At 47.7% G+C, this 22664-nt stretch overlaps 1 protein-coding gene across 1 annotated transcript in view; it reads left to right on the top strand.

The window, feature by feature from the left end:
- The window catches only part of LOC144174796 (alpha-tocopherol transfer protein-like), a 28176-nt gene extending 17924 nt beyond the window's left edge, over positions 1–10252 (top strand). Inside the window, exons 2-6 of the mRNA XM_077703688.1 lie at positions 47–220; positions 1422–1664; positions 6422–6615; positions 8087–8197; positions 9169–10252. Coding sequence (XP_077559814.1) covers positions 64–220; positions 1422–1664; positions 6422–6615; positions 8087–8197; positions 9169–9342 — 879 coding nt within the window. The 5' untranslated portion in view covers positions 47–63 and the 3' untranslated portion in view covers positions 9343–10252. The remainder of the gene's footprint in view (positions 1–46; positions 221–1421; positions 1665–6421; positions 6616–8086; positions 8198–9168) is intronic.
- The last annotated feature ends 12412 nt before the right edge of the window (positions 10253–22664 follow it).

Below are 22664 nucleotides of genomic sequence, written 5' to 3'. Positions count from 1 at the left end.
TTGTTCCCGCACACGTCAGCGTAACGCGTTCCCTTCCCTGGCGCAGCCGCGGTGGGAGTTCGCATGGCGGGCACTCGGATCGTGGCGCCTTCGAACCAAGATGGCGGCCTCGTCGGCGGGGCGCTGTCCGATGAGCTGCAGAAGATGGCCGCCGAGCAGCTGGGAGAGGACGCCCGCAAGAAGGACCTGTGCCTCGAGAAGCTGCGGAACCTCATACAGGGTCAGTGGACGGCGTTCTCTGCGTTCTACATGACACTCAGCCAAAGTGTCATCGCAGGGTCAGTTATTTAGCCCGAGTAGAGTGACTTGATGACCCGAGGCGGGTACATAGACGGCTGTCTGCCAGAAGCATTCATAAACATGCGGATATATTCAGGGTTCTAGTACCAATAAGAAGCCGGTGGTGCGGTGGGGCTGCTCCGCAAGCTGCATGAAGATTTGTGCGCTGTCGCTTCCCGAGTATACATTGCCAGTAATTCTCGTTTCGGTCGGGGGGGCTTGGCGATGGCAGTTGCAAATTTCGCGCCGCTGTCTACTTTCAACGTCATGGTTCCTAGCTGAAAGGCAACGCTGAGCGTCGAGAGGCTGGAGACGCCACTGGCGGGATCTTCCTCAAGTGGTGGTGCCTCGCAGAGTGGAACCGTTGCAACTTTTCGGAGGCAGCAAAAACGCCCGTGTGTACGAGATTTCGGCGCACGTTAAAGATCCCCAGGTGGTCAAAATTAATCCGGAGCCCTCCACTACGGCGCGCCTCATCGCCTGCGTTGCGTCGGAGCGTTAAACCCTACAATCAATCAATCAATCAACTTTTCGGAGGCGATAGGATGGGCGATGCGGACGGCGCGCGGAATGTGATTCGACGGACACAGCAGCTCCAGTTCTGAGATGTGAACCCTAATTGCTCAACTGGCCAGACATTTGTGAGTTGACCCCGGGGAACGGAAGAGTTTATGCATGTGTGGGTTTTTCGTGCGCAAATGTATTTGCATTTTGGTATTTTTCTCTGTCTGTTTTGCTAAGTTTCTGCTTGTCTCTTCTAACAAATTTTTTGGGGACTCAGAGCCGCTTTTTTCTGCATTTTATATACCAACCAAGTATTTCACCCCTGCTATTTCTGACCCATACGCACCGTGAACCATAACTTCTCGCTACCCGGGAAGGGGGGGGGGGGGGGGGGGGGGTATGAAGTACTAGCAAGCGACTCAGGGTTTTTATTTCAATAAACATCTGAAAATTTACTTTCAAATAAGATGCTTCCGATAGCTTGCCGGTGCGGGCTTTCCCCCAACTTTTACGTTTTTAAAAATTCATTCGGGGCTTACATAATGCGTCTAAGATCCGGAGGTAACGAAAAGGCTGCTGGGTCCCACTCTACGTGGCCGCCTTTCGGTTATTAAGCATGTCGCCTGTCTTGATCTCAGACGAGCCGAACCTGTATTCCCGCATGGACGACGAGTTCCTGCTGCGCTTCCTGCGCACAAAGAAGTTCAAGGTGGACGTGGCGTTGCGGACCATACGCAACTACTACCGGCACCGGCGCGAGTCCCCGGAGATATTCCAGGGTCTGCGTCCCTCCAAGCTCCGGCACGTGTACCAGGCAAACGGACAGATGCGCCTCGCCCACAGGGACCCCGAGGGAAGGCCCATATTCGTCCTCAGGATAGGTACGTTCCGGACATTTGCCGTGGTTAAACCTAGTTTGTCGAGCGATGGCTCGGTTTTTAGCACCGAGAGCGCGCATTGAACGCGCACAAAACTGCACCGCAAGACAAGACACAGACGCTGCTCGGCGCTGTAGGCTTGCCAGCGTCTCTTCGTATCATTTTCCGATGGCGGCTCGCCCTGACTCCCACACCCTCCTCTCCACGCCTCTCCCACTGGAACGAACGAGCGATTAAGCGCTCTCACTCCGCGCAACCGCACGAGGCGCTGGCTTGACCTTGGCTGAGCTTGTGGGTCAGGCTGAAGATACGACACGTTTTCCGAGTTTGTAGCAGGAGTAATAGAGCTTTCGCTCTAAAATGCCAACTACAGGTTTGCTGTGCCTCCTGTGTCCCACCATGAAAAGAACTGCACAAGCTCAGCGTCAACGCCGCGATGTAAACGGGAAGCAAACATTGCAGGAGTAATAGAGCTAACATTGCAGGACTAACATTGCAGGACTAATATAACATTGCGGGACTAATATGACTAATAAACTGTAGCAGGAGTAATAGAGCTTTCGCTCTTAAATGCCAACTACAGGTTTGCTGTGCCTCCTGTGTCCCACCAGGAAAAGGACTGCCCGAGCCCAACATTAACGTCGCGATGTCAACGGGAAACAAACATTGCGGAGAGAGAGAGAGAGAGAGAGAGAGAGAGAGAGAGAGAGAGAGAGAGAGAGAGAGAGAGAGAGAGAGAGAGAGAGAGAGAGAGAGAGAGAGAAATAACTTTATTTGCCCAGAAGTAGAGAGCTTGGACTCTCTTTGCCGCGTTAGTCAGCCAGAAGATCTTGGTCCCTGGCGGCTTCTTCGGCCATCTGGACAAGGCGTAGCTGCGTTAGAGGATCAGAGCTGTGCAGCAGGGTTTCCCAGTGCTCTAGGTGGTTGATATACATTGCGGAAAGCTCGCCCTTATGCGACATGCGAAAACTCGACTTTCAGCGCGGTATGGACCGCTGAAACCACTCAAGCAAAACACAACGACACACATTATGTGAGTGTCACCGGCTCTTTATTTCGTTGCTGTAATTTTTTAACAAACAGAACAGGTGCACAGCCGACGATCTCTGTACTATAAATCCCGTAAAGCCGTTGGAGTGGACGAAATTGGAGCACGTGCAGTGCGGGTAGAGCCAGCTGCCACGGCAGGTTAACACGCTATCCAGAATGCCGCATGTCTTGGTCGGAACATCCAAAGTTGCACGTATGTTTATACTTTGGAAGTTTACACGGCACAAAAGAACTTCAGCATACATTGATGTTAGTATGCAACGTTGTTGGGACTGTCGATTCTTCAGAAACTTTACAATAATCTCTTGTGTGGGCTGCTTCTCTGGCAGTTTGATGCAGTAGTTTGCACAAGAAAATGCCGGTTACCCCATGAAGCAATCATTTTACTACCTGCTCCTCGTCTGATGTCGCTAAGGCTAGAAGAAACGACTGAAAAATGCACCGCGTTGTTGAGGACGACGCTCGTAATCCCGTGATCTGTAAAGTAAACTAGGCATCTGAAAATCTTTTCGAGTCTACACGTACAAGAAGGCATATAAATCAACAAAGACGCCAATTGTCTTCAGATGAGCATAGAACTCAAACAGAGCGAATCGCTGCAGTCACAAGGTTCATGTGTACATTTCTCTCAACGCACAGTTCGAGTGAAAAAAATATTTTAAAAATGGGGGTGCCTTTGTTGTTACGCTAGCCATAACAGTGCCAGACACACAACACAAGCGCCCATGTTGACATTCGACGCATTGTAAACCACAGCCAGCGCTGCGGGACTACAAAGCTGACGTAGTACAAACTTCTAGGGCACACCCGGCGTCTACAGTTGAAGGCGGAACCGGGCCGCGCAAACGACTGTAGCAAAGAAGGCGGCGCTGTTCATGTGGGACCTCGAAGGCGAGTTTGCTTTGCGATTAAAGGCCAACTGCACTCAAAATTTCGACTTCTTGAAAACCCTATTTCCGTATAGTATGCTTAAAAAGAAAGCAACATGCAAAATACAACAGCTGAAATACGCACGTGGACGCCGCAAGCGGCCAGCAAAAATCGGAGATTTTGAAACCGAAACCGAGGAGAGCGCGGCCATTGCAGTGACGTTGCAGCCGTCCAGCGAGCGGCCGGACGGTCACCAGTTCTAAGCTCTAAGCGCGCACGGGCAGAGCTCGACCGGTTCTCCCGCTGCGTGGCTGGCCAGAGGAAAAAGCCACCGTAGGCTGGAACGTCAGAGGCGCGTCATGCCTGTTTACGCGATCCGCCGGCAGGTGCAGAGTGGTCTGCGGCGGAGCTTTTTTAAACGCTTCTGACTGATTAACGAGGCGTTTCACGGGGCTACCACTTGTGTCCCAGCTTATTTGGGGGTACTTACTACGTATTAAAAATAAATTTGGCCGAGGTGAAATTTGAGTGCAGTTGGCCTTTAAGGCCTTTCTCCGATGGCTTTCGCCGGCTCACGACGTCGAGAGCGGGCTCGCTTTCGCCAAGTTGAAACGACACTTAGAGGAGGGAGGGGGGGGGATGCAACAAGAAGAAGAGTATCAAAGAGGAGAAAGAGGCTTCTACACGCAGAGCCGTCGTCAGCACGGATCGGTTAGTCTTCTAACTAGGTCGTCGTGTCAGGCGGATCGCCGCGGCCCCCGTGTAGTCAGTCGCCGGCTTTTCTCCGGCCGAGTCTGCCGGCAGGCGACATTAAGAATCAAACAGAGGAAAATGCTGCCCCTCCGCCTCCTCCTTTCGCAATCACGGAGGACCTGGTTTCTCATCCGTCTGACCACTTCCTGTGGGTACCTCGGTTCCTCTGCTCTCCCCTGGCCTTCTCTCCACAAGCGGGCGCTCACCGCGACAATCGTTTCCCGGTTGTTTGAACGCTTGCGTTCACCATTTCTTGTGCTGTAGCTGCAATGGCTTTCTTGCTGCTCCGTTGGCCCTGGTCCTCCCCTGTTTGCCATCGCCGGCGAAAATCTCGCCGTCGTTTCGAGTTGTTTTAGCCCGGCAGAATAATTCTGATTTCAGCGACGGCGTACGAAGACTTGATACTTATGCAGTTGTTCAGGAAATGGGGGTCGCCCCCTCCCCCCGCAGGTGTCAAAAAAAAAAAAAACGAACTCCAGCGTTCGCCGTAATCGTGTCAACACTTCATCGGAACGAGAAAGACATGTCATAGCGTACGCCCCTCCAAGGTGACGTTCTATGATTATCACATCCAAAAAAATGGAAGAAGCTCAGATTTATAGCAACAACGATGGAGTAAAGGTCGTCGCGGCAGCGAAGAAGAATCAAATCGGCTGAAATCGTGGACTGAACCCTTCGTGGTGATCGTGAAGGTTGCGCAGATTCGCTACATTCAACTCTTACGCGTAAGAGTGAGCTTCCTTCATTTTTTTTTCTTCCCATGATGATGTGCCGGCGCTCCACATAGTCGTCAAGCAGGCAAGCGCCGCGAACAGTGGCCACGGAACCACAACGTAGGGTGAACGCTATGACTGGTCGGCCGCGTTGCTCTGAGTATCTCATGAAGCAACGCTCGGAGCGTGTCTTTCAGAGAAGCATCCTGCTCCTCCGTAGTGTGGAAATCATGACTGGCGCGCTTCCCTTCCCCCTTCCCCCCCCACCTATACGTATATGCTCGCACGAGGCGCAGTCTGCGCGCGGAGGGTCGGAAGCTCTGTTTTACTTCCTGTTTATTCTAGACCCCTAAGCATGGTACACGGACGCCGCGAGCTACCGCTTCCGACATGCACATGCGGCTGCGGTTGTTAGGGCGAATGGCAGCACAATGGCAACAGCAACATTTCTTACCGGCTCTACAAGTACTATACAGCTGAAGAAGCGGCCATCGCCTTAGCGGCGGTGCACGCCCCGGCCTCCAACCTTAAGTGCTTACCGACTCAGAGACAGCCTGCCGACGGTATGCAACGGGAAATGTCACTGGCCTTGCAGCGACCATCCTCCATAAACGACCAGAACTGCCATAGACCCACATTGTATGGATCCCAGCCCTGACTGGGAATGAGGTGGCACTTGCCCCTTGTCCGCAACCTTACCCATTGGGCATTTCCAGAAGGGGAAGAAGACGAACCACTCAGGGCCATCCGGTCCTGCACCCCCTCTCACAAAACTACTCCGACATCCTTCATCACTACCGGGCTTCCCGCAGGTCCCTACCGTTCCCACATCCATCCCTAAGTGTGGCCGACGCACACATTTGGCGACGACTCCAAACCGAGACTGTCTGGAGACTCCTGTCATCGTCATAATCGTCGTCTCATGTAGTCATGACCGGAAGACTCGTTCACGCCTCGCGCTAGCACGTAACGCGTACTAAAAAACACCAGAACACTCGTTTACGCCTCGCGCTAGACAGCTTTGTGCTTCAAAGACAAGAGACTTATACAGCAAAGCTGCATACCTCTACCCCCCAACGGTTTCATCTCCGTCGGCAAAAACGCCAAGGCGCCAAGAATACACATGCACTGCATGCTTTGCCCCGCCCCAGGTTTCACGTTAGTGGAGAGTGCCCGGGATTTTTTTCTTACGATTTTTCTCCCTCTCCTTTCTGGTGTCCGCCTTTCCGGAGTGAAATTATTCGTGATCCACGGCTACCAGTGCCAATAGGGCGCTCTCCTAAGCCGTGCCGCCAGGAAAAGTGCGCCCAATTAATGAGTGACGGTTGTTGCCGCGAACACGCCTTGCCGACCTTCGTGTACCCGCGGTGGCAGGCTGCTGGAAGCCGTGCGAGTACGACTACTACCAGCTGCGCAAGGCGAACATGCTGTGCCTGGAGGACATCTGCCTGGACCCGGCGGTGCAGGTCAACGGGCTGGTCTGCATCCTGGACTGCCGCGGCTGGGGCCTCCAGCACCTGCTTGCCTTCCCCATCTCGCAGGTCCGCAAGACCATCGACCTGCTCCAGGCGAGTGCTGACAGCTGCGCTCGGGAGCAAGTTGAGAACGGCAGTAGCCCACTTACGGTACCACTTTGCCTAAGCGACGGACCCTGATGTCAACGGGCGCGCGCGTTTTAAAAGGAGATTTTTATGAATGCGTGATATCGTCTGCCTTTTCTCACGTAGTTTGTTTGTCGTCGCTGCAGTCTTTAAAGGGATATTAAATTTAAAAAATCACGAAAACGGCTCGTGCCATGCTCAAGATATTCCCAGTCACGCACTACTTGCGCCGCGCGGAGTAACATCCGGCTGCAGTGACGAACCACATCAGCAACTTCCGTTGCCGTCCTTAACTTGTACCCAAGTATAGTGCACGTCATATGGGACAAGGGAAGAAGAGTCGGATCGAGAAGGAAAATGATGCGCTGCAGAGCGCATACTGTTCCATGGTAATGCTAAGTTTGTTTACACTGTTTGGCTCAAGGAGAGATCGATCTCAGCAAAGAACCCGTTCCGAAAGGGAATGGAAACGGTCGGGGTTTAGTGCTACGGCATTCCACGGTTATCCTTGTGCGCACACTGATGACAGCAGTACGGAGCTTCCCATGATGGAAAATAGTGACCGTGGCCGGTGAAAAGGACAAAGGTAACGGAACCGTTCTCTGTCACCAGGCGTTCCTATTGATTGCGTGCCGAGGACTCGCGTGGCTGGCGATAACGAAAGATGCCCTTGGGATGGCGGTGATCCGCAGCTTCAAAATCTTGCTAGTGTTACTTAATTATGCCAAATGAAATGGAATGGAATGGATGACCTTATTATAGGAAAAGGCCAATAGGCCCTGTTGGGGGACATGGGAAAAAGGGTAGGGGAAGATGGTTCATATAAAATCTTCACTGTACTGCGAGGGTTCACTTAGCACGGTATGCACAGTTGAAGTTGTGGCGAGGACACTCTAATACGACCATGATCGGGGTGTGCAATAGGAGCCGTTCAGGAGCCACAAAGGGTGTTTTTGGGGGGCCATCTAGAGAGTGGGTGAACGATCCGCCATCATACTACTTTACAGAAACCTGTTTTGAGACCAAATTCTGTAATTAAAAAACAACAACAAAAAAACAGATGAGGGTGTAAGGACTAACCTGTCCGTCTGACCAGTGCGTGTGTGTGTCTCTGTAAACGTGCCTTTAACTGCTGTTCTTCCAAAGGCCAATGGTTATTTTTTATTGACATGTCGCATGGCCCACTGGAATTATTAGAACTTACTAATAATTTTAAGAAGGGCAGATACCGCACTCTATGGGCAAAGGGAATGTTCACAGATTAAATTTTGTCCATTTCTGGGTGGGCGCACAGCTGATGGGGTGCATCTGGAGATAATAAGACGCGGACCAAGCTATTAATAACACGCATATTACACAGACCTTTAGCCAAGCATGAGTCTTGGTCCGAATGCTGGCCAGAGTGTGACCTGCTTGCTGTTTCCACGGGTGAACTCAGGACTGCCTCCCGGCGCGGTTCAAGGCGGTGCACGTGGTGTATCAGCCGTCGGTGTTCAACGTGTTCTTCTCTCTGGCCAAGCCCTTCCTCACCTCCAAGAACATCAACAGGGTGAGTACCACGGGGCCCCCTATCCACGTGGTCCTCTACTGTTTATTGCTTTCTCAGTGCTATGTTCATTCACGTCGATTGTGCCGCTGCGTGTCGCAAGGAAGCGCGAAATGCCACCTTGTCGACACTCGCGCGCTTCTTTTACTTACAGCCCGCCGTTTGACCCGTATGCAAGTCCGGCAAAAATTATGAGAATGTAACGCACTACCGATATCGCTTGGACAACCCTTTGTAGCGAAAGCTCCGAATGCTGGGGCCTGTTTTAGAATATTTATGCTTCCAAAGATCAAGGAACAAGGACGTAATAATGTATACAATATAAACTCCAGTTATAACGAAATCACCTTACTCGACGCTTTTCGCGATCCCCTTGTAGTGCATAAAAAGTAAATCATAGTCGCTTTTAACGAAGTACCGCTTATAATGAAGTCAGTTTTCTGTCTTGAGGTATTAGATGCCACCACCACCACCACCACCATCATTATCCTATCTACGCCCAATGCAGGGCAAATGCCTCTTCCACGGATCTACAATTATTCAGTTCTTGGGCTAACCGCGACCAATTTATTCCCGCAAACTTCTTGATCTCATCTGCCCATCTAACGTTCTGCCGCCCCCTGCCACGCTTGCCTTCTCTAGGAATCCACTCTGTTACCCTTAATGACCATCGGTTATCTTGCCTTCGCATTACACGCCCTACTCACGTCCATTTCTCCTTCTTAATTTCTTCTAATATGTCCTTAACACGCGTTTGTTCCCTGGCCCACTGTGCTCTCTTCTAGTCCCTTAATGTTACACCTATCATATTCCGTTCCATTGCCCGCTGAGTCGTCCTCAATTTAAGTTGAACCCTTTTAGTGAGCCTCCAAGTTTCTTCCCCGTGGGTGATATAACGAGGGTTTAGTGAGCGTACGACTTGTCGGTACTCAACCGGTGCGAAATAATCTCCGGCCTGCGCGCCCTCTTCGCAGATACTCATTCACGGCTCCGACATGAGCTCCCTGCACCGGCACCTACCGCCCAGCATCCTGCCCGAGGAGTACGGCGGCATGGACGGGCCCTTCGACAACACCAAGTACTGCCAGGGCCTGTACGACCGGGACGAAGGCTTCGTCCAGGACATGCAGTACGGATACCGCACCTGAACGAAGAACGCGACGTCACTCAACGCAGCAGCTCTGACGGGCAGCCTCAAACGAGGAAGGGCGGATACCCTCGACACCAATGGTCGTCGGATTTACTCGGAAGATTCACCGCGACCGCTGCAGCGAGGGGCCGCTTTTACCCATACCTGCGTCTACTTCATTCTCTCTTGGGCGGGCTGTTTTCTACTCCAGGGCCTAAACACCGAAAATGTACTGCTTAACGTCATGTGGAATTTTAAACAAGGGTGTCAAAAGATAGCCGGGCGCACACCTCATTTTTGTAGCGTTTTGAAATTTTCCTGATGTCTACCGAGATTTTTGATGGGAATGAGTATTTAGGCCCCCGAAGGCATAAGCCCACTTCACGCTCTAATTGCTCAATACCTCCCATTTCTCGGTCGGCCATTGAAGTCTGCACTGATAATGTGCAGAAGGCGTTTTTTTTAATTGCTGTTATGCATTCGGATACACTTAGTATTATCACGACGTTGCACAGTCATCCGCGATTTGTTTAAAATGACTAAATTGTTACGGACACACAGGGACAATCACTGTTGCCGAGGTTCTCGATTCAGCTGTTATGCTTGAGCAATATGTGCTGAATGGTATGGTAGTTCTAATACAAGCATCAGAATGTTTTTGTTACCGTGTTAGAGGGTGAAACCAACATGTCGCACAAGGACGAATCGTGGCTTGTAAAGTTCATATTAACGCGTAATTAGTTAAGCCACAAATGTGAATGATAATAATAAAGCACTATATGCACTTACCTCTGCTGGAGTAAAATCGATGAGCAATATTTGCTTGCTCCCGGCACGGTATTCTGCGGGATAATGACTTTTGAAGAACCAACGTACGACGTTGCCCGTGGGTATGAGTCTCGATTTCTTATTTAGTTGCTTTTTTTTTTGTAAACGATGCATTCATTTTTTCCTCCTTTTGTATTGGGAAAGTGATAAAACCACTTTATGATGCCTTTAGACCCGGAGCTGTTTGCTGTTCGCGCCTTCTTCACTGGTGGTTTTGCCGTGTCTTCATGAAAAATAAGCGGCTTGAATTGGTTTTCAGCACGAAGGATTCTTTGGCTTTTAATTCAGGTTTCAAATGCCTGCGTATCTGGCTGTCTGGCCTCTTGTTACACGCTCCCGAATATGTCAGACAGCTACCGTTACTGTCAGGAGCACAAAACATACACACACGCATTACTCGTGCTGTTTTTTTTCTCGCACATATGCTCTGGGCCTGCTCGGGCCCAACCGGCAATAACAGGGTGTCAAATGACATAGCACAAGCTGATCCCCCACACTCAGGGAAAGACGACGCGAATACGATGGTAGAAGAATATAAGGAGCGACAAAAGATCCTATCATCGCTCGGCATAACGGGACCGCTGAGTTGGGAGACCGCGCTGCTCAGTACGGACCCCCAGATCCAGAAGAAAATGATCCAACTGGCCGAGGGTGCCGCTGGGGCCCACGGGCTCCTGGCCGCCACCTGAGGAAGAGGAGAAGTTGTACATCCTCCTTTTGAAGTGGATTCAAATTAAAGTTATTCTCTCTCTCTCAAGCCATAATGCTCGCGTTTAAGGTAATCACCGGAGATGAAGTCCGCCTGGGGCAGGAGTGAGCATTTCTCAAGCGTTACTAAGCTCAGTTGGCGAAAAAAACATGCCGTCTACAGATATGCGTAGCAAATAAGTAACTCAGAAAGCTACCGTAAAAAAATTAAAGCCGTTCCACTCAACGTGAAAGCAGTCGCAAGTGCAGAGAATTGATTCGCCATAATGGGCCGTAGCGCCGCTATCCGCTCACTGCTACCACCCAATGCAATTCAAATTTCCCGCCTCCGCAGTGTTCGCGCGCCCCCTGCCTGAAACTGCGCGAGCGGGAGTTCTGTGCTTTTTGTGCTTCCTTTTCCTCATGCAGCTGCCGGTGTTGCACTGCCACTTTTTTTAGCTCACTATCGTAAAAACAACCAAACGAAAGTTCCTAACTAAATGAACACGGGAGCTGCCGGTTAGTTACGTATATTTTGCCTCAAATGTACCTACAGTTTTCTTTGCGCTAAACAGTGGTGGGGGGGGGGGGGGGGATTAATGACAAGCGCCAGCGGTTCACCAGTTTCGAACGCTTATGACTATGTAAACGCTTGGCTTTCGAAGCCTCTGGGTTACGCCGCGACGACATCCGCGACGACATCCGCGACGACGGAACGCCGTGTGGCTGTACTTGGGTCCAGCGAGCGAGCTACGACGACAAGGCGTGGCCCTAAAGTGCTCTGCACTTAAAATTCCCATGGGTTACGAACACGGGTATGAATCGGCCTGCCGGCCTTGTATATGCAGGTCTGACGGCCCTAGTGCCGACGTGTCATGCGGCTGAAGGAAAAAGGATATGGATGAAAAAAAAAAGGAAACTTGCTGGACGACGTCGTCAACCGGTGCACGTAGCTCGAGGGATGAAGAGTTTGGCGTTGCTGGGCATATTGTAAGACTTAACGTTAGAGCTGCCTAACGTTAAGCCCAAAGAAACGCGTAATGAGTGCGATTGTCCAAGGTGTTACTGTGGCCAAGTCATAGTAACGAAGAGAAACGAGAAGGCACAAACGGAAAAGGGCGAAGGAAAAAAGGGCCGGTCAGTTGCCGTTTTGCATGTTCCGCGACATCGTGTACACCCAGCAACACCCAACTCAGTCGCTTAAAAACCCGGCGACACTAAACTCAGTGGCATAACTGAGTGAGATGCGATGCTCATGCATTCTGCCATCATAAGAGAAGGCTTAGGTGCCCCGTAGTTATCTTTTAATCCTGAAGACGCTAATATGTAAGCGATGCTGGCTATGGAGATATGTTTGTGTTGGTGAAAAGAAATGATCGTACTATAAGAACTCAAACCTTTTCCGGGACGAGAATCAGAATGAGCTCATTCTGGTGTAGTTTTGGCGTGCATTACTTACACTAAAGGGGAAACACCACCTTTAACAGCAAGGGCACCACACGTTGCTACTTTTTGCTCGCCTTTTTGCATTGTGCAACTTGCCGTATCATCGGTGCATTGGCTTGCGTCCTCGTTTACGAAAAAAGGCTAAGTGTAGGATGGGTCATAACAGTGAAAATACTTGTCTTTGTACGCTCTGAACAGCATTAGAGATCGAATCATAACTTTTAGTTTTCTTGTCTTTTCCTTGGTGTACCTTATGGCATTCAGCTCGATCACACGACGGAAAAAAGAGAATTCTCGCAGTACCTTCATAGCCTGCTTAATTTTTTAGCGACTTTTTCTCGTCGCTATTGAAGATTGTTTACGTTGAACGGGATGTCTGTTGGTCGTTTCTGGGTTATCGACAAAACAGGCTTGAAAAACAGTAAAAAATGTACTATACTCAACCTCTGTTCAGCTTCGTCATTCCTGTCACGAGTAAGCATGGGTGCATGCGGTAAAACAAGTACGATTCAGCCAAAGCGTCCACCAGCCAAGGAGGAAGGGGATCGCACTTTAAAGGTGAAAACAGGATGGCACACTGTTTTTGGAAGAAAGGAGGAACCTGGTTGAATGCGACTCACCACGAAGAAACAGGGGGGGGGGGGGGGGGCACCGCTCAAACCACGCACAAGTGCATTTTGTAAGGTAATAAATCACCGTTTGATAATTCAAAGTTTCATACACTCACTCATTCATGACGTGAATGCCCCCCAAAGCTGAGAAACTGTGTTTATGATTTGCAGGTTTATTATAACACGAGCAGAGTAGCTCTGGCAATAGTGTCTTGAATCCCGATTTATATGCATTTTTTTATTTTTAACTTTTTTTTACTTACTTTTTTACTTTTATTTTGCGTTTTTATTTTTTTCTTGCTTTTTTACTTTTTCAACTTTTACTTACTTTTTACTTTTACTTTACTTTTTTAATTTTTCTTTACTTTTTTACGATGGGTGTTGTCCAGTACGGATGGGATGAAAGAATTGCTGGAAGCTAAATTACGATCGTTCACAAAACTATTCGGTTTGGCACAATTCTTAGGAGATTACCTTAATGAGCTCATAGCTTTACACTAGTGGGAAAATATGGAGGTGTTACGACCAGTTTCTCAACTGTTTTAATGAACTTAATAAGGTCGCAGAAATGGCTTCGTTAGCGGCTGGGTCATTTGCATTAAAACTGCGGCTGCTAATTATCTATGGTACAAATCGAGATACAAATCGCCAAGCTTATAAAGTAGTCTCAGGAGTCGAATTTCGCATAACTTGTTTGAAAATTTATGCTCTCTCTTCCAATATGCAAGCCAATTTACGGACAACGCACTTAATTCCCAAATGCTTACTACTCCCCTGTGAACTGAATAATTATGGCAAGTAAATGAACCTCAGCACACTTCAGGCGTTGTTCTAGCGCTAAGCATGCTATAATGTTTTGGTATGATGTGGGCATTAGTACGGCATTTACAGAACCTTCACTATGAACACACGACGCCGGATGGGCGCCGGCTGATCGCCCGGTCTATCTGTTCACGGCTCGGAGCACGGCCACGAGGTACCAGAAGTAAAGAGGTGTGGGTGGAGGGGGCCGTTAACAGCTTCATTGCAAAGACAGTAATGGCGCCTCTGGTTCCAGACAATAGAACCCTTGCAAAATGGCTCTGGCGCTAGCGGGGGAGCGGTATTTCACTCCGGCAACACTGTGCACCACCATCATGAAGGAAGCTAAAAACCGAAAACGCAGCAAACTCAGAGCACCTAACATCTGCCGCGGAGTAATAATGGCATGCGCCTCTCGTAAAGTTTTCCCCATAACTGGGGGGAAGGGGGCGACACCCTTGCTGCTCTTCCTTTATTCGAAGAGCGGCACATTCTTGACTTTTATTCGACGAGGTAGTCGACTCACGGACTGTACGAGATCCTACAATTTCTGCGTGGAATACCGTCGTCTCGGATGACGAACAGCAACAAACGAATTCAGGATTTGTTACTAAGAACGAATAGCCTTACCGCTGCCTACTTGTTTAGTCGTCGAGTGCTAATTGGGGTTGCTCGATGCGCGCTTGCCCCGTCGTAGTGGCGGCTGGCCGCTATGAACGGACTATGAGGGGCCAGTTCTTTGATGAGCGCTCACGTTGCGACTATTCAAACTTTAAGAAGAAGAAGAAGAAGAAGTTTATTGACTCTTGTAAAAGAGGAAGGTTACATGTGAAGATATATCCAGACGAAGATATATTCTAAACCATTTGCGGAACGCACGAAAGCATACATAAAGACACTGCTCTTGTCACCACGAAATGTTCTGAACAAACTTTCGTTGCCTTCAGATGGTAAGATATTGGCCCTCATCTCTCTTGATCGCTGCAATCCATCTTTTTTTAGTCTGTATGTCAGTTGGAAACCCTTGATAGGACATGCAAATAAGTTATGCAAGCATAAACATGTGATGTATCGTGCACCTGTATCACATAAGCAGTACAATCCGTGCATTGCGTCGGGGGGTTCGTCCTTACATCGATTTTTATAGGAAAGCAAGATTCTAATTCAGTTCGAATACGGCGTGTTTGCTGCAAGGCATGCGCCGTTAACACCACGAGAGAACGAAATTCGCATAGTGCAAGGACAAAAATTAAATCCTAGACCGCATTCCCTATGTATGCTGCCGTTGAAATGTCAAAACCAGAGCGAAGCACGCCTGCAGGCTCGAATTTCTTGGCTGCACCGACACAACTCTATTGCTTCAATGTTTGCATTAAAACTTCGGCAGTCATGATCCGCACGTGAAACTGCCCCACAAAACAGTTCTACAAAAGGAAGACGAGCGCGTTTGCGGTTCACAGATGTAGAAACCTCCATGAGCGCGGGCAGAGCGAAGCACAAATGCAGGTTCGAATTCGCCTGCACCGAAACAACTCTGCTGCCTTAAGGTTCGGCACTAATAACGGTGGCAGTCGTGACCGGCCCGTAAAAGGCAGCTCTTAAGATAGGGTATAAAGAAAACGCATTGCCCTGGAGATTGCCAAATTAAAACGGCAGACTATAAAGGTGCGCGTCGTAGCCACCTTTCGCCCAGCATCACTGCACGTAAACGTATACCGCTTGCAAAGAGGTACGCAGCAGTGCGTGGGCATCATGCCTTATAATGCTACAAGAGCACTAGCAGCCAGAAACATCAACATCTCTTTATGAGGCGCAGAACGGTGAAGCGGTGGGCCAAAGCGCGTAACCGCAACGGCGTTCCTGCGCGACGCTTCCTTTATCATGGCGTCGTCGCCTCAACCACCAGTGTTGCCACCGCTGAATGCTCAGTGTGGCCCACCTTTTTGCAAAGGGTCTACTCCTGGTAAAACAATTCACTACGTAAAGCTGTGCAATAATACGCCTTCAGAAAGATCGTCACATCTAAATACTTGAGCCAGCGTGGAAAGTACGGTAATACTGTAACATTTTCGCTATGCATATAGCGAATCAGAAGATGTAATGAGGGGCTCGTTGAATTAAGACAGAAATAAAGGTTGGCAGTCAAGGCCATCGCACCAGACGCGTATTCTGGAGGTCGTATTCTTATCTGTTTCAGTGACCTACCACATCCTCCCCTTTGCTTTCTGAAGTTTTCTTGACTGCCAACCTTTATCTCTCTCTCTCTCTCTCTCTCTCTCTCTCTCTCTCTCTCTATATATATATATATATATATATATATATATATATATATATATATATATATATATATAGATATATATATATATATATATATATATATATATATATATATATATATATATATATATATATATATATATATATATATATATATATATATATAGAAATAAGGGTTATTTCTACGAGTCCCTCATTTCCTATATATATATATATATATATATATATATATATATATATATACATATTGGTACAGGGTGGTGTCGAACCGGAACTGAACCGAAAAAGGAAATAACGGTTACCGGTTCATGTCGAAACGGTTCGACCCTCCGTTCTTGATATTGCACAGTCAATGCAATTCAGGCCTTTTTTTCTTTCACGTGCCATCAACTTCGTACCCGCTCGCGCACTTTCCCCTCCATACAATTGAACACTATCACGCTCTATGTTACAACACGGGAAATGAATGAGTACCAATGTAGCAATGGTCTGTTGCTGCTGGAAGCGCGAGCGTAGTGCAAGCTGACCAAGCGAAATGTCATTCTCGGCAGATTTCAGGGGATATAAAACGACTTTGCCCTTCCCTAGCTGCGACTTTATTGGAGCAAGCAGGCTCTAGGAGTGCTCCACTGCGCAAAAGCGAAAGCCCACACTCGATGTGTGCAAACTTTTTGCATTTCGTAATTTTTAAAGGTCTGACACCTGCAAATTGTTAATACTTGACGAGTGTGACCGCAGGAGCTGCTCAGTGGCTGAGCCGTTTGCTGCTGATGCAGTTTTGTCTCTTTCAGATCTGCTTTTTTTCGAAGGTGCACTTGTACTGACTGCCCAACTCGCTACATTACTTCTAGTGCTACTCGTTCCGGAAGGGAGTACTGCTGTGGACGAATTAAATAACGTCTACCCAAAAAAGTCCCGTCTCATGCTCCGCGCGTCAAATTTCCCTTTCATTTTGTAACAGCATAATCTGTTATAAGATTCCGCAATGTAGCACACGGAACGATGGCCGGGGGTCAGGCAGTACGATGACATACTGATTGTAATGCACACACCCGGGATAGCTATCGCAAAGGGAATTGCAGTGGCCAGAGCAATAATGCAGTGACTGAGCGTCAACTAAAGCTTACTTTTACAAAAGTGTGGCCTACACATTTGATAAGGTGACAGCTAACAAATTATTCAGGGTGACCAAATAATGTAATTCATTGGTAGTATTTATGTGCCTGCTGTAGGATTCTAGATACGAATCATCTCTTGCTCGGCGGGATGTCCCGCGTCCGTGCCCCGTCCGCAGCGCCTCTGGTGATGATTGTGGCAGGATGCCCCTAGGAATTGGCCAACCAAAGAATCTATCACGAGATAGCTTCGCGTTCAACCACCGTCATCATCTTCCCGTAGGAGAACCGCTGAAGAAGAAGGAGAAGAAGACAAAACTGCGAAGAGGAGGGCGTGTACGTTGCTCTCAGCCGGTGCACCAACGTCAACAACCTTTACCTCACCAACGCTGACGGAGACTACCGATTGTAGAATCGGTAGTCTCCGTCAGCGTTGGTGAGGTAAAGGTTGTTGACGATACATGATGACGACACAGAGACGACAACATCGACAAGAACATGATGGACGAGTTTCGGCGCCTCGAAAACCACCGCCTACTCACCGTAACACAACAGTACTTGCGTGCCTTTGCCACCGGTGTGGACCCGGACGAGGAATTCCCTCTGGCGCTACTAAACACCAGATCACTCAACATAACGGCAACACAATGTAACCACACGGAACCCCCATGATGCTTCGCATCCTCATCAGGGTTCCCCAGGGAATATGGTGTAATTTTATTTCTGTTTTGTTACAAATATAAGAAAAAATGTGCTCCATTGGTATGAAGCGCTGGTATTCGAACGCGCCAGTACGCAGGCCTACATTTAAGGCTTCAAGGTTAGCGTGATGGGCGATTCCATAGCGACGATTGCGATTTCAACAAAAAAAGGAAAGCAGAAAATATATACTACCGTCATATCTCTTGGCGGTGGCTTTATGAATAGTCGCTAGGACAACATAAAGTCTGGACAAGAAAGTAGGTGGTAAATCATCGCCACTTCATCTGTTTATCTAATATCTCGTAATTGTTTAAAGTTTGCTTTGCAATTGCGCCACTGGCCTCGGAGAACAGCAGCATTTTGAATTTCGTTTGTATTTCGATTTGACTGTCGTTTTAAACTACTAAATGTTTTTTTTCTAATTTCATTGATAATTCAACTAATCGAACCGGTTCGCGAATATTTTTTTCGGTTCGACACACCGACACACTGATATATATATATATATATATATATATATATATATATATATATATATATATATATATATATATATATATATATATATATATATATATATATATATATATATATATATATATATATAAGGGTTGGCAGTCGAGAAAACCTCGGAAAGCAAAGGGGAGGATGTGGTAGATGATTGAAACAGATTAAGAATTTGGAAAGAAAGAAAGAAAGTGAAGAAAAAATGCCCGCCAGGTGGGATCCGAACCCACGACCTCCAGAATACCGGTCTGGTGCGAATACCGGTCTGGTTCGGATCCCACCTGGCGGGCATTTTTTCTTCACTTTCTTTCTTTCTTTCCAAATTCTTAATCTGTTTCAATCATCTACCACATCCTCCCCTTTGCTTTCCGAGGTTTTCTCGACTGCCAACCCTTATTTCTGTGTTATTTTCAACGAGCCCCTCATTTCCTATTCTGATTCGCTACATGCTTAGCGAGGGCCTCTGTTCTGGCAGTCTTGTTGCCAAAGGGAGCTTAAGAGGGTTCATAGCTGGTCGACCACTCTGGACATGTCGTAGACACTCGAGTCACGACCCGGGGGTTAAAAAGAAGGTCCCCTTCACCCCGATTAGTCCGAATGGCGCTGGCTACCACCCCCAAGCACAGGAAACAAAACATACATAACATAAATACCCCAGAAAGTGAATGGGAAAATCGCCCCGCCGGTAGCGTAGTGGTTATCGCACCAGACCGGTATTCTGGAGGTCGTGGGTTCGGATCCCACCTGGCGGGCATTTTTTCTTCACTTTCTTTCTTTCTTTCCAAATTCTTAATCTGTTTCAATCATCTACCACATCCTCCCCTTTGCTTTCCGAGGTTTTCTCGACTGCCAACCCTTATTTCTGTGTTATTTTCAACGAGCCCCTCATTTCCTATTCTGATTCGCTACATGCTTAGCGAGGGCCTCTGTTCTGGCAGTCTTGTTGCCAAAGGGAGCTTAAGAGGGTTCATAGCTGGTCGACCACTCTGGACATGTCGTAGACACTCGAGTCACGACCCGGGGGTTAAAAAGAAGGTCCCCTTCACCCCGATTAGTCCGAATGGCGCTGGCTACCACCCCCAAGCACAGGAAACAAAACATACATAACATAAATACCCCAGAAAGTGAATGGGAAAATCGCCCCGCCGGTAGCGTAGTGGTTATCGCACGAGACCGGTATTCTGGAGGTCGTGGGTTCGGATCCCACCTGGCGGGCATTTTTTCTTCACTTTCTTTCTTTCTTTCCAAATTCTTAATCTGTTTCAATCATCTACCACATCCTCCCCTTTGCTTTCCGAGGTTTTCTCGACTGCCAACCCTTATTTCTGTGTTATTTTCAACGAGCCCCTCATTTCCTATTCTGATTCGCTATATATATATATATATATATATATATATATATATATATATATATATATATACGTATGAGTACGTATGTATGTATGTGTATGTCAAACCTGGGGGGCAGACACTTGGAGAACACTGAACAAGAATTTTATTATACCCTACAGTATACGAAAGGCGAAATGGACGAAATGGACAGAAAAACATGAGTTTTTCTGCCCACCTGCTAACAGACGGGTTAGAAAGAAGAAGCGGCTACAATGACTCACTGACTATAGGGAAACACCGGCGTTAGCAACTTGCTAATCACACTTCAGCGACATGTGATCACGGCGTTTGGGTTCTGGCAATTAGGGTAGCTTAGTGAATTCACAAGCACCGATTGTAATCGCTGGTACTCCAAGGTTGCAGGACGGTAGCACTAAGGGAGTGGAGGTGTTGAAGAACGTTATCGGATTTGCTTACCATCCAACCAGTTGATCACTTTTTGCTTTCAGTTTAATAGCGTCCTACAGCCTTACCTTATATAAATATTTGTTTCAAAACACTTCAATTAATACAAAATATGCTTAGGCAACTGCAGTCACTTCTCGATATAATGAATCACGCGGGACCGCCGACAACCGTTGGTTATTTCGAAATATCGTTGTAATGAAAAACTTGTGGTTATAAGCCAGTGTTCAAACCTTGGAATAAAATTGACGTACCCTGTCGGTAGACGCCTGTGTAGACAAAAAAAATCTCAAAAGAAATTGTTCCACTCACTTCAAAGCTGCGTTATTAGAAGAAATCTGTTATTTTCTTCTGGCTAGTGCACGCAGCACGCACGACTGATTAGGAATGCCTCTACATCTTCCACTTTGCTCAAGACCTCATCGGGTACGTCATTGGAGAGAGCGATGAACGTGCGGACTTCGCTCTAACCGTTCGCAGAACCGCTTTACCAAACGTTCCTGGAACCGGTTCGGAACGGTTCCTTCTATTCATTCCGACTCGGGTTCAGTTACAAAATGGGGGAAAAAAAATACGCGTCTGGTCGGTTCCGGTTCCGGGCGAAAATTCGACTCCGGTTCCGGTTCGACACCCTGCTTTGGGGCTCATAAAATTTCAGTCTTTGCAGTCGTCACCGGGCATATAGTTTCTTTCTTAAATCTCCTTCGGGCATATATAAGCTATATGAACCCCTACCTTTGCTAACAAAAATATGCAGTTGTCAACCAATATATTAGTTGTTCTGGCGCTAATTACAGAATCAATTCCCACTTTCAACATTGTTTTGCATATTAGATGTTCTTACCCTCCTTTTGCCTTGCTTATCCTGCTTGATAATAGTAAATAGCTTTACGACCCTAGCGCCGAAAGAAAGACGCCTGATATCTGTCTAAGAGCTAGCTCAATTCACGAAACAGATATTGTGGTTTTGCAAAATCTGCCAAGTTGGCTTTTCCGCAATGAGAACACCTAAATATGGCGGCGCTTGAGTGACTTGACGTACGGTATCTGGGCGCGCGGGTACAGTAATGGGCATTGCAAGACGATGCGTGCGCCTTCTACCCAGATTCATAAGTCATCAAAATTTTTGTTTTTTTGCTCCCGCAACAAGAGGGGCGGTGCATGTCACAAGGAAAGAGCCTTGCGAATGAGTTCCCAAGCGACCATTGCAAGCGTATATTAACAATAACGGTTTTGCCCTCCTCGATAGCGCTGCCGAATGTCGTTTCATCGAAATGCGCGGGATGATTGAAGGACTCCGGAAAAATCGGCGCGGTCATCTTTTCAATTGAGATCGGGCCACAGCCTCGTGATCTTGACTGCTCCGTAATCAATAATTGTCGTTGACTTTACTCTACTGCTCTCAATCACGTACGCGTCCATCTAATGGCGCAGGTTCTCTTGACAATACGACGCAGGAAAGTCCTGTTGTCTTTTTTTTTTCTTTTTCTTTTGCCTTCAAGGGCAGCCTATGAGCGAGTTTTATCTCCGGCATTGCCCGCCCTACTCTAATGAACAGCTTTATCGAATGCAATTAAGGTTGTTGACGCTGCAATTCGAATTGTGTGCACAAAAAGCCTTTTCACTAATGAAATCAATACCTCTATTGACGGCCAAAATTTTCCCAGGGCAGTATTTAGCACAGATTCAAAGGCCGGCCGCACGCATTTCAAGATGGACACTCTTCGCGACAAACAATGGCGGATCGCCTACTTGTCGGTAGGTGTTACAACACTGCTTATTTGGGGGAACGGCGAAGGGAAACTTTGGAGGGGGGGGGGGGCGTATGCGCTGTGCAAGGCAATTAATTAAATTTTTTAAATATGTGATTAAATAATTGTGTTATCTCTGCTTGAAAACAAACAGCGCTGATAGTCGCCTTCGGGACTAAGGCGCAAACGTTTCACAGCACTGATCGAGCATGCTACGAGATTTCATGGAGACGTCTTTTTTGAATTAAAACACGCCCGCTAAGACACTTTGAAATACAGCGAGTGGAAATAAACTAGGCTATCTTAGCATTATTACATACTTATGTGCCATTACCTCGCGAACCACACCGAAAAGTTTGAATATAAAAGAATCCACGCAACAATGAGGATCACCCTAAGACGCATACTCTTCTCCAGTTCTTAAAACAGAATTGCTTGGTCACAAGCTACAACTTTGTGATGACAGCGCTTCCGAATTACTTCGAGCTGCCTTACGGGTAGGGTCAACATGTCCAGGAACATAATCAAGCTGGATCGTTTATTGCGAGTGCTAGCCATAAAATTTTTACCCAGGTATACCTGCCACCGGCAAATAAATATAGTTCGCGGGATTGCTCAGACAAAAAAAAATTGGCCGCGTATCTGCTCCTTTCGTTGCAAATGACGTCAAAAGACGATAGTCTTTATCGGCTTTTGCGAAGTAAATGCCTCCCTTCGCTTTACCGCTCACCTCTCATGTTGTTCCTCTTGCGTCGCGCTCCTCCCAAGGTAAAGACACCAAAGGTTTGCTTAAATCATTTTAAATTTTGCGCGTTCCAC

This window comes from Haemaphysalis longicornis, unplaced genomic scaffold (genome assembly GCF_048455015.1).
Source record: "Haemaphysalis longicornis isolate Haplotype H1 unplaced genomic scaffold, Haemaphysalis longicornis Haplotype H1 scaffold_3, whole genome shotgun sequence".
Classification (NCBI taxonomy): domain Eukaryota; kingdom Metazoa; phylum Arthropoda; class Arachnida; order Ixodida; family Ixodidae; genus Haemaphysalis; species Haemaphysalis longicornis.
The sequence above is the reverse complement of the archived record's forward strand: the minus strand, read 5'-3'. Positions and strand labels throughout refer to the sequence as shown.